At 41.9% G+C, this 16,741-nt stretch overlaps 2 protein-coding genes across 2 annotated transcripts; one reads left to right on the top strand and one right to left on the bottom strand.

The window, feature by feature from the left end:
* Window positions 1–5,810: 5,810 nt before the first annotated feature.
* Window positions 5,811–9,189, bottom strand: fbxo5 (F-box protein 5). Its single transcript, XM_070978159.1, has 6 exons — window positions 9,096–9,189; window positions 7,697–8,349; window positions 7,411–7,581; window positions 6,984–7,074; window positions 6,445–6,672; window positions 5,811–6,071 (listed from the first exon to the last, which is right to left on the bottom strand). The coding sequence occupies exons 2-6, from the start codon at window positions 8,323–8,325 to the stop codon at window positions 5,811–5,813; spliced, it is 1,380 nt and encodes a 459-aa protein (XP_070834260.1). The 5' UTR covers window positions 8,326–8,349; window positions 9,096–9,189.
* Window positions 9,190–11,003: 1,814 nt separating this feature from the next.
* mtrf1l (mitochondrial translational release factor 1-like) lies at window positions 11,004–16,308 on the top strand. Its single transcript, XM_070977661.1, has 8 exons — window positions 11,004–12,124; window positions 12,234–12,313; window positions 12,491–12,595; window positions 12,901–12,979; window positions 13,225–13,388; window positions 14,619–14,736; window positions 14,854–14,990; window positions 15,307–16,308. Exons 1-8 carry the CDS (start codon window positions 11,695–11,697, stop codon window positions 15,517–15,519), a joined length of 1,326 nt encoding a protein of 441 aa, XP_070833762.1. The 5' UTR covers window positions 11,004–11,694; the 3' UTR covers window positions 15,520–16,308.
* Window positions 16,309–16,741: the final 433 nt, after the last annotated feature.

The raw sequence follows: 16,741 nt of genomic DNA, 5'->3' as shown, positions 1-16,741 counted from the left end.
GTCAAGATGGCCAGAGTCACTGTCACTGAGCTTCACGATGGCTCTTCAGAAGACTACGGGTGACGTCACGGAGGCTACGTCCTGCTTTTTAATAGCTGCTGTTTCAAAGATTTTGCAGATTAATTTATCATTTATTTATGTTTTTAAACAGCTGTAAAGAAAAAACTTGACCATTGCATTCAGGAGAGACCAGGGGTCCACAGCAGATATGGAAATTATTTAAATATAGTTTAAAGGGGAGTCACAAAATAAAAATAAAAAAAACGAATTCATCAGATTTCATGCAACCAGGGTTTCCTCCAAATGACTAAATGCTGTTGTTAAATTAAATTAAAATGTAATTGCTCGCTCTCTCTACTGTGACTCACTTTGTTTACAAGTGTCAAAATGGCAGCGGATATTTGACTCATAAATGTCATGAGCAATGTTCTGCAGGGCTGGACCCACATCAGATGATCGTATGTGTCACTGTGTGGATAGCTTTGCTGATTCAGCATTAGCTCATATCCGTGTCACAGTTTGCTGTAAAATGATTTGATTTCATGTGTGGCAAAAGAAAACTAAGGGTCTACAGCCATGCTAACGTAAACGTGCTAACATGCTCACAATGCAAAGTCAACAATCTGATGTTTCGCGGGTGCCATGTTCACCATCGTAGTTTGCCGTGTTAGCATGCTAATATTTGCTAATTATCGCGAAATAAAAATTACAGCACAGGCTGATGCGAATGTCATTTGATATTAAACCAAATTACTGTGCAAAAGCAAAATTTTGATCCAATCGTTCTTCTAAATGAAAAGTCGGAGTCCTGACGAGGGCAATCACGAATGTCAGCCTCATGGTGGCGCTTTTATGTCACTTGCGGCAAGTGGGTCTAGATGGCGGATGGACGGAAAGGCAATGATTGGCCGTTTCTCAATACCAAGTACGTCAAGTTCGGACTTACGAACTTGGCAGTTCGGACTTGGGAGTACAGTCTCTCCAGGACGGGAGGACGCAGGACCGTCATTCTGCAATTGGGACAGCAGCGTACTTGATGACGTTAGCAGGACGACACATCTCCGAAAACTTTGGAGCAAATTTTAAACTACGCGCTATCGTGATGAATCGACCACAGATTTTAAGTTTTAACATCCACTTTCTCACATAAAATAATCTTAAAACCACATTCCGTACTACTAAAACAGCAGTATTTCCAAACTTGTAACTTATGTGAGTCCTCTCCTCCGGCATCATTGCGACGAAATGCATTCTGGGATACGTGGTTGCCCCAAGTCCACACAAGTCACCATCCGATGCATCCTCGATAAAGTGGGAGGGGCAAGAACACATCCGGGTATTTGAGTGTACTTGTCGAGATGCGGACTTGAGAATTGGAACAGTACTTGGACTCAGAGTGATGACGTTTCTCAAGTACACGAGAACACAAGTACAGAGAAGAATGCATATTGAGAAACGGCCCTTGATTTGATTATTAAAGTTCAACAGAGGACATTAGCTTCTTGCATACGTCCGAGAAAAGTGTCAGCAGACAAAAAAGTCAAATGCAAATTTGGATATGGATATTTTTGGGGGGAATTTGGGCCGTATATTCCTGAATTTAAAAAATGAAAAGCAAAACAAAATGAATGCAGTAAGCCCTTAATGCACATTATCACAATACATTTACAGTATTTAACTTAAAGCTGCCTTTGGTGAATCACCCTGTGGAGTACATCTTTTCTAACTTTAAATAATAGAGTGTGTTGTGTTGTGCTTGTGTTTTTGTGCATGTCTGTGTGTGTGAAGCAGGTTTGTAATCAAAAAATAAACAAAAAAAACTCTGGTCAATATGTCTTTTGTGTAAGCTCTGAGGTTGTGTGTACAAACCGTGTCTTTGTGTGTATATATGTTTTGTGTTTGCGTGTGTGTTCACTCTCCAGGACATTTGTGATTACTGCCTGCTTTGTGGAGAGGCTTCACTCATTAACTCTCATCACTGCTGATCTTAATGGACCAAACAGAGTAAAAATAGACAGAGAGAGAGACGGGGCTGCAGCCTTTTAACACCAAGTGCTGTGTGTGCGCGTGTGTGCATGTGTGTGTGCATGTGTACACCTGCCAAAGCTGAGCTACCTCTGCTGCACACGCCCAAACATTTACAGACATGCACATATCTTCAGGTCATAGCATCTTATTGTTATGTTTATATGATGCTGAGCGTTCAGTTGGTAGAACAACCACAAACAGTTGTTACTTTTACAAGGAAAAATCCAAGAAATTTCATACAGAAATCAATCTCAAGGAAGGATGTTGTGAGGTTCACACAGTTTGGGTGGCCGTCATTTTCTCTGCTAACATGGAGTCATTGTTTTAAGACTGCATGATCGCCTGACTCCTTGTTGCAGCAGACCTCTTTTAAGTGCTGCAGCATTCCCAGATCTCAGCATGTTACTTGATGACTATAGTCTTATTGTAACTGACAGAAACGATGGCCAAACCCACAAATATACGACCCGAGTGGAACTAACCTGGTACAAAAGTGACTGAAAACTGCTCACAACGTATGAATAAGCTGGATGTTGCTGAAAAGGAGAATGATTATTTCCTACTTCCTACTTCTTGATGTATTTTGTCTTGCCAGGCTTCATTTTTCCCCCCTCAGCCTCAGTCTGAGGACTTGATTCACTTCCTGCTTCCTTCCTGTTTTCCCGCAGGCGCTGGAGTGACGGCTTCGTTTTTACAGTTCAACTTTGGTGGCGCATGGCCGATTGACATGTGGAAGTCACTGCTCATCAAGATCATCAACCTGAAAAACACACACACACACACACACACACACACACACACACAGCTCACACGGTCCGGATGCTGCCCTGTCTTACACCAACTCCCCCCCGTCCTCTATCCTGGGGCTGAGCTGAGCTATTTATGCAAAAAAGCAGGAAAAGAGTGAATTTCAAAGGACGAGCAGCACACAGAGAACAGTGACAGAAAAGAGGAGAGAGGAGGGCTGATGGGAAGAAGAAAGACATGAAACACACACACAATAACAGCATTAAAAATTTTTTTCCTGCCTTTCATTTACTATATTTGATTACAGGCAAGAGGATATTCAGCATTTTGTGAAATAACTTTTTTTTGTGACTTAACGTCAGGAGGCTTCAGTCACAAACCTGTTTATTAACACACACACAAACACACACGTGTGTCAGCTGGCTCTAATGACTTTTACAATTAGCAGCAGGTCTGACTGTGTTGGGGATGTGTCTCGGCGCTGCAGCCGATCAATAAATCTGCCAGATAAATGACCACGAGTCACAGAGGCAGTGAAAGGCCACAGCGCAGACTAATCAGCAGCTGCCGCCACAGTGACATCAGCCGCTCTGACACTTTACAAAATAGTCCATTTAGTTCCATCATCGTGACATTTTCTTACATGTGCGGTGTGCAGCTGCTCCTCTTTCCTCCTTTATATCAACATCTACATTGGGACCTGACGTCGGTTCACTTTTCATTTTGGTAATATTTCAACCCCCAGGCGACGCCTTTTTTTCAACGTCAAAATGTTTGCTGGGATATTGAGCAAATTTGAGTTTTGCACGTCACAGGACATCCGACTGAAGAGAAACGATTTCCACGTGACCTGACACATGAATGAAAGTTGACTGTTTATATGCATCATCACAACAAAACATGCACGCGCACGCACACACACACACACACACACACACACACACACACACACACACACACACACACACAGCAACTCAGCTGTGAGACAGAGACACAGGAGACAAATGGGTCATCCTGCAAATGTCAGAGGTAACTGTCTAATGTCAGTGATGCTATTCACGGCTTCATAACTCTCTTAAACAAGCGATGACTGATTCGGGCAAACTTGTTTTTTAAGGGGACGCGGACAGAAATTATTTTTATCCTGGGAGCAAGTTTTTAAAGGCTGGTGAGTGTTTGCTTTCCCAGAGCTTCAGGTCAGATTCTCCCTGGTGAAAAATGATTTTATCATGCAAAAGGTCTTTCTTCTCTCTCTCAAAATCAAAGGAAACTTAAAGATTTATTAAGACCTTTCTAATATCACATAGAAGATATTTAGCTGGTTTTATATGTATGAGAGTATGATGGAAAACCAGCAGGGACAATAAGGCTGGAGGAAGATGGCGGGGTCCAAGGTGAAGCAGGACATGCCCCCTCTGGGAGGCTATTCTGCATTTGATTACAAGAGAAATCTGCCGAAATGGGGACTCTCTGGGACATAGCACATTTGGTGTTGGCATTGGCATCATGGTGTTTGGTTACTGGAGGCTTTTCAAGTGGAACAGAGAGAGGAGGCGCTTACAGATCGAGGAGATGGAGGCCAGGGTAGCTCTGATGCTCCTGCTGCAGGCAGAGAAATACCAAAGGTACTTGCAAACGATGAGGGAAAATTTTGTTCAGTGCCTTCCTGCAGACACTCGGCTGAAAAACATCAGACATCTCAGCCCCTAGCATGGACCCAGTTTCAAAAACATTGGATCCTACACTTCCCAAGATGCACCTTGATCACATCTTTTCCTTGACCGGAAAGTATCCATGTCTGTCAAACAGTTTTTAATACAGCTTTCTTTACATAAGCAGAAAAAGTTTACTTAAACTTTACTTAAACATCTGGCATGCACCGTGTTGAGTTTCATAGCAAATAAACGCATTTCAAGCAGTGGCACATTTGAGATAAATGTTAATGAGCTCCACAGAATAAAGTAATTCTCCTTCTGAATGTATTCTAATGATGCATTAATAGATGAAGCTCTAGCTGTTTGTCCGTGTATTTGTATGTTAGATTCAACCTGTTGCCTCATAGAAACAATACAATGGAGTGATTATGTTAGATGTATTTATGTATAAACTCAAACGGTCTCTGGTTTGGCAGGAAATGATATTGGTTGTTGCAGTGTGTGGCTGCGGTAGAGTTTATTCAATTATAAAACACAGTCACAGCTTTACTTTTAGCACTTTTAATGGGTTTCAGAAATACTCTGAAAGGGAAGATTGAGAGATAAACAAAAAAAAAGCCACAGAGGGAAGAGACTCAGCAAGTAGAGTCTGAGAGGGAGGAAGCAATGCTGCCCTCTGGTGAAGAAAATCCAGACATGACTGGAGCTGAAATGCCAGATCATCTGACAAAAGAGCATTTGTTCCCATATTTCTTCATTCATGTCAGCCTGGTTTTGAGACTAGGTGACACAAACAATAAAACTGCATTTCCATTTGCAAACTAGAACTCTTCATATACATCTGGTACTGGCTAAAGTGTCTGATGCATGCAGAGGCTGATCGAACCTGCAGCACTCTGTGATAAATGTGTCAAAGAACCACAAAAACTCACGGCAAGTTTTATGAAATATCTATTTACAGGAAATACAAATACAGTATATATGAACATGTAAATACCTCTTGAGGATCAACATTTATTTAAAAAAAAGTATACAAAACTCTTTAAAATATAATACAATTAAATTCATTTCATTTAAAACATCAAACTGTACAATTTAAAGCCCGTCGCTCTCTGACGACAAGTTTTAGCCAGTGAACACTTCCTGGTTGATTGTCCCAGTGGCAGTGCTTCAGTCCGATGATTCGGATAAGTAGAGCGAGAGTTCAGCTTTTAACACAGTTTCACTGCCACAATGCAAAACAGAAGCCCTTCCAGGCCGAGCTTGTGTAAAAACCCGCTGTGCAAGCTTCGGAGGGAGCCAATCGGACGGCTGCCAGACCAGAGAAAGATGACCTGCCCAGATAAAACAGTCAGTGACTAAAACCTCAGTAAAACTTCGTCACAGGCGCCTGATGCTCCTCTTGCTGCGAGCGCTGCCCGGGATGATCTGGGTCAGCTTGGAAGAGGGGAAGTGGGGTCGGGGTTGCACAACCCTGCAGGGGGTCGAGCCATGGAAGGCCTCCTGGCAGTTGGTGCAGAAGTCAAAGAGGCAGCTGGGACGCGTGCATGTGGCCCTCTGGACCTCGGCCAAATGTGTCGCCGGTGAGCCGCAACGCCTGCAGGGACGCAGGGACTCGTGTTGCTTCAGACTGCTGGCGGCCTGGACAGAAGAGGCGCAAACATGTGTTAGAAGTCCAAAGAATGAGATGTGCATCAATGCATTCAAATGTATATGTGACGTCCTGCCCATCATGTGCACAAGCAAGTTCACAACTCAGCTTCTATTAGCATGTGTCGCTGTGTGACACTTCCCATATGCCTCCATACTTGGGTTGTCAAATGTGAGGATTTGTTTCTGTGTCTTTTCCTACAATATAATAAATTAAACATACTTTGGTTTTGGACTGTTGACCGAACAAAACAAGATGTTTGGTGGCATCATGCGGTGTATTGTTCAATGGTTTCTGATGTTTTGAATTGGAAGACTAAACGGGAAATGAAGTTGCGGCTCTCATCCATCCAGGACTGCTCACCTGCATGTATTCGTTGAAGCGTGTACACTGGGAGTTGAGCGTGCCACTCTTTTGAGAGGGGGTTGTCTGTCTGTTGACCCTACAGTTCGGGGTGGATGAGGAAGAAGAGGGTGAAGATGATGGGGTGCCTGAAGAGGCCAGGGTCTGCATGCAGGACAGAACCACCCTGGACACAGCCACATTTCTCGTCAGACCGCAGTCTCTTTGTCCCAGAAAGCTCCTTGACTCCTGAAAAAGAATAAAAAAGGAAACGATTAGAACATGAAAGACACCTGGATCAAGTTTCAAGTAAAACTAAAAAAAATGTGAGGAGGCACTAAGGGGACTTGACAAAAACCAGTTTGATTCACAATATCGACATCACACAAAGCATGTAAAGATCAGACACACACTTCCTCTGCGTGTACGTGGGATGTGGTGTTTAACGCTCGACCAGAATCCCACCAAATGCTTGCATCATGAATCAGCTTATATATGTTTTGTAGGATATGTTTCTTTCCACTGCGTACACTCTTGTGGGTTTGTGTGCATTTGCTCACCCTGAGCGACTCCTCGGCCCTTCGACACCTGCTCAGAGCTGCTCTGTCCTCACAGATGATCCTCCTCCATGTCCTGCTCACTTTCTTACAGCTGTGAGAAAAGGTGAACACATGATGAATATAACAAGGAAACAATAGTAACTCTGAAGAAAAAGTAGAATTCCATACAACTTCTTACAAAGTTCTACAGAAAATTCCCCTCTAACTTTTTACTTCCATACACATTTTTAGATTTAGACAGTCTATCAGAACCAGTGACTTCAGCTGATCAAAGAGTAAAATATCAACTTTTGGCTAAAACAGCATTTATTCCTGCTCCTGACATTCCCATTTGTATCTTTGAACACAATCCAATCAGCACATTGCTCATCCTTTAGCTCATCCTGAGTATGAACCCTCTTCACGCAGTGAAGCATTTGCAGTTTACCTAATGAGGTCCATGTCTCCCAGCAGGCCCAGGATGTTGGTCAGGATAGTTCTCATGTTCCTGGACAGCAGAGATGAAAACACGTCAACGTACTCCAGGCCCATGTGGCTTCCGATCACCCGATCCAACAGATGATCCTCTGCGACCTTTGTGATGATGCTCCAGTCGTACCTGAGACACAGGAGAACAATTGTAGTTCACTCATTTAGTGAACATTTTATAGTCATACAGGGCTAAACATACTGCCTTGCCAGCTATAATGTCACAATGTGCAAATGCATCCTACCTTTTATTCTTCTTGTAGCTCTTGGCAAGCTCTTCACACACCGTCTGCTGGAACTTCAGTAGAGGCAGGTTGACATTGTGGTGGGCGTACGGAGTGAATGACAGCGAGCACGCCGCTGTTTTCCTCCTGTGATGGCTCCCAGGAGTGGAAGCTGCCACCAGAGACACTGGAGAGCACAAGGTCCCCCCCCCTTGACATTTGGAGGGAGAATTCTTTGGTGATATTGTCTTTTCTTGATGTGTAGCCGCAGTAGCAGAAGGCAGCAGGGATGCTGTGGGTTTTCCCTGGATGAGATCATCCTCCTCATCCCCGTGGTGATCGTCAATCTGACTGTTGTGTAGAGACAGATAGCCGCTGTCCTCAAACCCTTCATCCAGAGTCAAGTCATGCTCCCTGCTGGTGCTGTTTTCCTTGTTGTGGACTGCTCTGGTGTTGTTGTTCAGAGAGAACAACGCTGCAGTCACCCCTTTCTGTGGACACTGAGGTTTGATGGGGGTGGGCTCTTTCACTGGTGAAGCTTTTAGGTGGAGCACTTTGGACTCTGCAGCAGCAGAGCTTTTCTCTATGCTGCTGGCCATGGTAGCCTTGTAGTGAGGGCATTTCATATTGTCTTCCTCACAGTGAAACATTCACACTGTGCAATATGCAGATTTCTGAATAAAAGAGACAAATCGGGATATTATATTAGGTTTTAGCCATTGAATGTGAGCGTCAAGCCTGCAGCAGGGCTTCCCTCGTTCAAGCTAACTTAGCTATCCCTACTCAAACGTAAATAACAAGTTGCCCGACATGAAGCAAGAAATAAGACATAAATATATTGTTGTAACTGTTACGTGAACTTTGAATATCGTTAGAAGCTCCTCCGTTCGATACTTTGCAAATCAGATCAATAAATTTGGCGCGACGTGGATTTGGCGGAAAGGCTGCAGTTACGTAAAGATGCTTAGACAGATCACTTCGTTTTGCAGTCTTTAAACACATGCATAAAGTCCGTATTGAATTAATGAACTGAATAAAAAAAGCTTGGGGTATGATCTGCCCTGCATTAATCTGTGAATGCTCCTTGCCACATAACTTGTTGATGGTACTGACCTGCATTTACGCGCGTATAGAGGGTGCATGGAAGTAGCTCGAAACTACGCTAACTTAAGTTAGCTTGCCCGCTCCCACGCAACTACATACAGAACTCAAACGGTTAGTGTGAAATGTACTGCGAAATTCAGAACAGTTTCAGCCCGTACTGTTGGTTGACATTTGATTCCCGAAGCCAGTTGACCGAGCAACAGCTAACTCGGCTAGCTAACGTTTCTCACGTAACATCGTAATACTTTACATCATAATACTTGTAGACAGACATTAACATGTCAAAAGCCGGATGATATGAAGTGAAGCCTCATACCTTACGTTTGTCGATGTCGTTATCCAAAGCAGATTCTTCTTTCCCTCCTTTTAGCCGCTGAGCTAACTTTCGGCTGAACATCCGCTTCACTCAAATTAAATGCTCCACAACTGAAAATCCGCCAGTTGTCCCTTCTCATTTGAAATCCGTGCGCAAAAGGCGCAAACCAATCGCAGCGAAGATGGTGTTTGTCCATTTAAACCATCGACCAATGGGCGCTGAGATTGTTGGTGTATGACGTCAGCGCGCAGTGACGTTGTCCCAATGGTATTTCCTATCAGACGTGAAACACAGATGAAAGTGGCCTCTCTGCAGTCGGTCACAGCGGTTGTAGATTAAATAAATTAGGTTACACCCACAGTAACGGTGGCGAAGTATCTGAAGTTAGCAAACCTCGGCCGAATTGAACATTAGGCTACACTATAAATATAAGCAGGCGTGTTAGTAGTGGTAGCGGGCGGTAAACATCCAAAAATCAAAATAATGTTTATTTAGCTTAATATTGCTAAAGGAGTTCGTGCTAACTTTACATAGGTGTTTCCAAGTGTGGAATATACTTAAACATCCTTTAGATAGCGAGCAAATTCTTATTACAGTTTCATATAGTGCACTGGTTCACTGGCTATCTTGATGTAGATGATAAAGAATATGCGTAAGATATAACAACCTAGATAGTATATGCAGGGTATTACACAGTTGCGTCATGCAAAAAATATCACATTCTTCCCACAGAACCCTGCATCAGGCTGCATCATTCTGTTAAACAGAAAAATCCAACAGGGTCAGTTAGCCTTTTATATGGCAAACACTAAAGATGAGACTGGCAACGTGTTAACTTCTCTTTTTCTATTCTGTTAGGAATCCCACTGTTTGGTTAAAAAAGAGCTAAAAGACTGGTAATTCACAGGACAGTTCAGTTCACACCCCTGCCTGGAATGTGTGAAGTGGCTCTTTCATTGAAACCAGACGGTTAAGTTGAGGGAAAGTCAATACTGGATCTAGTTTTTTTATGCTTTAAACTTATCACTTTAATTGTGTGGTTTCAAAGTGAAAAGTGCATTACACACAAAGATGACAAATGGAAATCCTCACTCAAGACACAGTTATAGTAAAACACAGGTACAATTGTTCTGCAAAATGAGTACTTTTACTTTTCACTCTTTAAGTACATTTACAGATAATAACACTTCCATAGCTTTCCTTATGTAAGCTTTGAAGTGAAGGACTTTTAGTCTATTTTCACAGTGTGGTATTCCTACTTTTACTGAAGTAAAGGATCTGAGTCGTTCTTCCACCACCGTGGGGGTGCATAATGCTAATTAAATGATGATCCCAGTGTCAACCCTATTTTCAATTCAAAGTCCTATTTACAATTCCGTCATTTCAATTGCAACTACAGGACAGCACAGACAAAGCAGCCAGCTGAGTGTGGACCAGTCAAACTAAACAGGCTCAACTGAAATGCTAAAGTCCTGCATCATTCCCTGGTTGCAAGAACTTCACTGTTTGTTGACATTTTGTTAGGCCAACAGTTTGAATATTCTGTGATCAAATTAAAAACAAACAAACAAACAAACAAAACAGAAATTACCAACAGACAGCAACAGATATCTGAAGGTGAGAGATTTATACACTGCACACTTTCGTATACACCCAGACATAAAATAGGATGCAGGTAAACAATGTTCTGTAAATTCTCTAATCTCCATTATAAATTACAGGTTATTTCTGTCCTCATCTTTCTTATTTGTCCTTTTCATGTCCCCTCACTTCCGCATTCGCTTACATGCCTCTATCTGAGTTTGAGTGGGTTTTTTATGTTGTTGCAAAGAGGAATAATAATGGGTGGGAGCTGCTCGCCATCTCTGTCTTTAGTCTGCTGTAATTTGTTTGCAGAAGAAGATGTTCGCCCACTGCGCATGCGTGGCATATTCAATATGTCTGCGTCCTATTGCAAGGTGGGGAATGAATAATATTTAAATAGCAAGCACTAACAACCGGTTTTTAGACCGTCTTTGAATAATGTTTGGCTGAAACATGTTTCGTTAGAGCCACACGAATGTTTCAGAGAAGCAGAAAACCCAAACAGAGGCATTGGACGGTTTCAAGATTGAATATAGTGAGTTGTTTACTTTCTTAAATGCTCTTATTTTGTTTTGTAGGTTGAAATTAAGCCCTAAACCGCGACAGCACAGGCTGACAGCACATTTATTTCGCAAACTTTAACAATACCAAAGTTAATTTTCAGATCGTGTTGTGAAACCCGTCATTCGCAGAACCAGCGTACACCGCCAATTGCGGTTACTGGCGGGGTGCGCCCATTATAACATATGAGATTTCATCACCACAAAGTGCTGTTTTTCCGTATGACATGCAAGCCGATTTAAAGAATACATTATTTGGATACAGTACAACTGTTAATATAGCACTTTTACGGGCAAACATAGTTTACAAATAAAGTAATCTAAAATATTACATTTTTTGAATGTAATTTGGCTGATTGTTACGGACTCGCGATCAGCATGTGCCAAAGCCAACTCATGTAGACATTCGTTGGTTCTGCCACACTGTGAATCTTGCTAACACATCTGCTTCTACGATGGCTTACAGAAGAGCTGTAAACCTAATTCCAAGAGGAAAGGGGTGTGTCTTTAGTCTGTGGCTACCTCGATTTCAAAAGTCACAAATTGTCACCAGCCAAACTGTTAGATTTCACGGACACGCCAATAATCAACATGGCAGAACTACAAGAACTCTTCACACTGGCACACCTTCAATGGCAGCCAAGTTACTGTCAGTGGATGAGCTTTTTGCCAAGAAGTCGCTGCAGGGATACCTGAAGAAGATGGAGACAGAGTACAGTGAATGTTTCAGAGCAGTCAACAGCAGTGTGGCAGAGGAGCAGTTCAGCGAGGACGAAGTGAGGACCAAGAGGACCAGACTGTCCCTGCTGGCTCCTCTTATCCAGAACATCAGAGAGCTGGACAGCAAACAAAAAGAGCTCGCTGAGACCAACACACTCCTGAAAGGTGAATCAGAATAAAAATCACTGTTTGATCATTTTTACATCATCTCATTGTGTAAACTGTTTTTACCGCACAACTCTAGTTCACTGTATGTTTGTATTTTTCCTCAAAGATGAAGACCCAGCCCTGCGAGAACTGGCAGAGCTGGAAAGAGAAAGCTGTTTGGAAGATATTCAAGATCTTAGTCAAAAGGTAGAACTGATATTTCATGAAAGCTGCTGTAATGGATTTGTAATGGCACATTTTCACCAGAACTCATGTCAAACCATGAGCTAACTCTACATGTTTCCATTTGCAGTTTTTTTTGTTCCTGTGTTTTTCACGCATCACATCTGTCTTTTTAACCTTTCTGTCAAATCAACCAATCAGATCCTGGATATGTTGATCCCTGAGGAGGAGGCAGATCTGAGTGACCTCGTCCTGGAGGTGACAGCCGGCGTGGGGGGGCAGGAGGCCATGCTGTTTACTGCTGAAGTACTTATGTATATTTATTGTTATTTTAAACTATTCTTGATGAGATTATGGACTTCAAAGTAATACCTGAACAAGAAAGCAACAGCAAGTTTATTTAGAGAGAGATCTATAAATACGTTTTGTAATAAGTTTTGGACCCATGGTCATTGGTAATTGCAGCAAAGCAGAGATATTCTGTTGTACATGAATGCGCTGCCTTACAGAGAAACCGTTTGATTTTACACCAGAGCATCAGAAGAAATCATAGAATGCAACATTTTCTGTGTATTTACAAGCCGACTTGTACTGTCTTCTCTCCCCTGAAGGTGTTTGACATGTACCAGGGCTACGCTGAGCACAACGGCTGGTCCTTTGACACCCTGGAGCACATGACCAGTGATATAGGTCAGTGAACTCAGGCACTTGTGATCACAGTCAGATTAAAGGGTCAGTTCACTCAAAACATAGCAAACAGTTTCCACACACACATTTCATTTTTCAGCTAAATTGTATTGGGGTGGCAGTGTCAGATTGTTCTAATAGACATATTAAAGTCCCTCTCTTTGATATGAACATTTGAAATAACTACGTCAGTGCCACTATTTGGCAGAAATATTCCAGCATTGATGCTTATTGTTCATCCTGATCAGGTGGACTGCGTCACGCCTCGGCCAGCATCAGCGGCCCTCAGAGCTACAAGAGGATGAAGTTTGAAGCTGGAGTCCATCGAGTTCAGAGGGTTCCCAAGACTGAAAAACAGGGCAGAATGCACACCAGCACCATGACTGTGGCGATACTGCCCCAACCCACTGAGGTACAGCTCTACATGATGGATGGACGGCACAAATACAAACTGCGTGTTCATTGGTGTTATGCTTGGATGTGTTTATTGAACGATAGTTCATGAAGTCGTTCATATTTTGGGCGAATGTGAACTTAATGTACTGTATTACTGCGTGATGAACATTACTGTGAACTCGTTCATCCTGGTGTCTGTGAACGGCACGCTCTCTCAGTTTAACTTCGTTCAATAGGGTGCCAGATTTCTATACAGCCTTCCAGGCGAAAACCCGGCTAAAACACACCGTAAACAGGTCTTAATATGTAGCGGAAATACACCCAATCTGGCAACACCAGCCACCAGTGTCGCACCGCCGCATGCGTCATCAAAACAAAAAGCAGCAAGGAGGTGTCGTATGATCATTTTAACGAGTTTTATGACAAGGTTGGTGAGGATGGGAAAAATTGTACATTTCTGTGCAAACTTTGCCCGCCGGCTTTCAAAAAGAAAATCCGCACTTCAGTCACATCCACAGCAAACCTGAAACGGCACATTGAACTGAAGCACCTGGCTTGCCTTTCAAGGTATGTTCTGACGCACAGTTACAGTGTTAAAACTGATAAAATAATTGTTGTCTGTGGTTCTATCCGGGCTGTGGCAATAATTTAGAAAAATAATAGCTCGCTACAACATGTGGAAAAAAAGAACTATGAACTGGTTCAGTTTCAGAACGGTGAACTTAGTTCAAAATTTTGAACTATGAACTATGAACTGAACTAGTTCATTTTCAAATTTGTGAACTGAACTTTGAACTAGTTCATGTGGGAAGTAAACTTTCCCAACACTGGTGTCCATCACTGTTGTTTTCCATCTTGATGTTAGAACAACCTGGTTTTTCTACTGGAACTCGGAAACAGTTCCTTAATATGATGCGTTTTGTGTTGAAATTGGATAGCGAATTGAAATTATTCAGATTATTCTTTGTTTGTTTCTATATCAAAATACAGAAATGCAGGTTTTTGTATTTTTGCTTAGTCTGCGTGTGTTATGAAAATCATGGAAACAAACTGCAAAAATATGAATGAAAAATCTTTAATTTTGACACAACTTTTCCTCAAATTTTACACCTGTTTCAACCGTTTCTCTCTTTCTCAACATTGCTTTATCATGCAGTTAAAGTGTATAAGAGTAGGTCTGTTCTTCTGCTCACCTGCTGCTGATTTAGATGAAAGTAAATTATGAGTGTTGGTGTGTTCCTGTCAGATCTCTTTCACGATAAACCCGAAGGATCTGAGGATAGACACGATGAGAGCAAGTGGAGCTGGAGGTCAACATGTCAACACCACGGACAGTGCAGTCAGAATAGTCCATCTGCCGACAGGTGAACAAAGATTGACAAAAAGTTTCTGCATGGGTCTGTCTTTCTATTAAGGGCAGCAGAAGTTAAAAGGGATGCCCACATAAGAAAAGTACTTTAATACTTGTGTGTTTTTGTTAGGCGTGGTTGTAGAGTGCCAGCAGGAACGGTCCCAACTGAAGAACAAGGAGAAAGCCATGAAGGCTCTGAGAGCAAAACTGTACGGCATGAAGCTAGAGGAGGAGACCAGCAAGCGCTACAACCAGCGTAAAATCCAGGTGAGATATATCCAGCATCATGTAATCTGCAGGTGGAGACATTAATGGAATATAAAATACAGGTGTGACAAATTAAATATTATAGGTCCAGGATGTTGAATTACATTAGTTAGTATCAGAATAAAAAAAATAGTTTAGTCAAATTAAACAGCCAAACCAGCCAAGCAAGTACATGAATACCTTATAAAAAAAACTCTACACAGAATACAAAACACTATGAAAACTGGGAGAGCAAGCAGCTTCGTTAAAATGTTTTATGCTTTTTAATACAAAAATCAACAAAACTTTCCCATTTTTCTTATTTATCTTCCTCCAGATTGGAACTAAAGGAAGATCAGAGAAGATTCGAACCTACAACTTCGCCCAGGATCGTGTAACAGACCACCGGATCGGCATGACGGTGCACGACATCAAGAGCTTCCTGCTGGGAGAGGAACTGCTGGACGAGATGAACTCCACACTGGAGGAGTTTTCCAACCAGGAGATGCTCATGGAGCTGCTCGGAGAAAACGGCCACAAGGGCTCATGAGTTTCAGTTGTGAGGGACATGGATTCTGATGGCGTGGAAACTTCTTTTTACATGCTTTAGCAAAGACTTCCGTACTCATGCCATAAAAGTGGCTAATAAATTGACTCAACTGGTTCTAAGTGTTGTTTAATTATTCATCTCAAATCATTGGTATGTGTGTTGTCCTACCTTGACGAGCTGCAAACACGTGTACGCTCTATGGCCAAAAGTATGTGGACACACAAATATTACACTCGTGAATGTTAAACATTGAATTCCCAGACAATGGGCTGCTGTAACAGCCTCCACTCCTCTGAGAAGGAAAGATTAAGGGTCCCGCTGCAGGGATTTGCTCGCTGCCACAAGAGTAGTAGTGTTGTTGGGTCGCAGTTGGCTTCCAGTTCGCCCTGAAGGTGTTGGATGTGGTCAATTTCTTTGTCACCAAACTGGGAAAAACATTTCTTTATGCTGGTTTTATGCACAGGGTACTCTGATTATCTGACTAACCTGGTTCTACTTAATGGATAGAAATGTTGACAGAGGAAATGGCAAAGATGGAACCATGCTAATAACTAAATTATCATACATGGCTGCACCTATCTAGTATTTTTATGATAGATGCAGAATATTTTCTTTAAAAATAGTCTTCCTTCAAATCAAATATCAGAAAATAGTAAAGTATAGAAATACTTTTCTGAGCCCAAGTTGACTTATTCACGTGTTTGTTCACCCAAACAACAGCCCACAACTCAGAGTTAATCAGTTTACTGTTATAAAATACAAATAAAACCAGCAAACATATGAAAAGTCGGATGCAGTGATTTTGTGTGTGTGTGTGTGTGTGTGTGTGTGTGTGTGTGTGTGTGTGTGTGTGTTTGCTTTAAAAATTACTTAATTTTCTGTCAAACAAATAATAGATTAATAGATCGTTTTAGCTCTAATACCATTGTATGTGTAGCATTACAATTAAGACATAACTTTATTGATTGCATGCCGGGGACATTATTTTGTTACAGACAGCAGTAATAGCACGAATAAAGACTGAGATGTAGAAAAAAACAAATGCAGAATACAAAATAAAATCAATGATATATATACATATGTATACACACACAAATTTAATAAATATGGCCTTAACTGGAACAGAGGCGCCTTTCAAAACCATTAAAAACAGTCCCAGACAAAATGTACAATGTAGTGTGTCCACATACGTTTGGCTACATATATACATAGTGTAGTTTCT

This window comes from Chaetodon trifascialis, chromosome 13 (assembly GCF_039877785.1).
Source record: "Chaetodon trifascialis isolate fChaTrf1 chromosome 13, fChaTrf1.hap1, whole genome shotgun sequence".
In the NCBI taxonomy this organism is placed as follows: Eukaryota; Metazoa; Chordata; class Actinopteri; order Chaetodontiformes; family Chaetodontidae; genus Chaetodon; species Chaetodon trifascialis.
The sequence above is the reverse complement of the archived record's forward strand: the minus strand, read 5'-3'. Positions and strand labels throughout refer to the sequence as shown.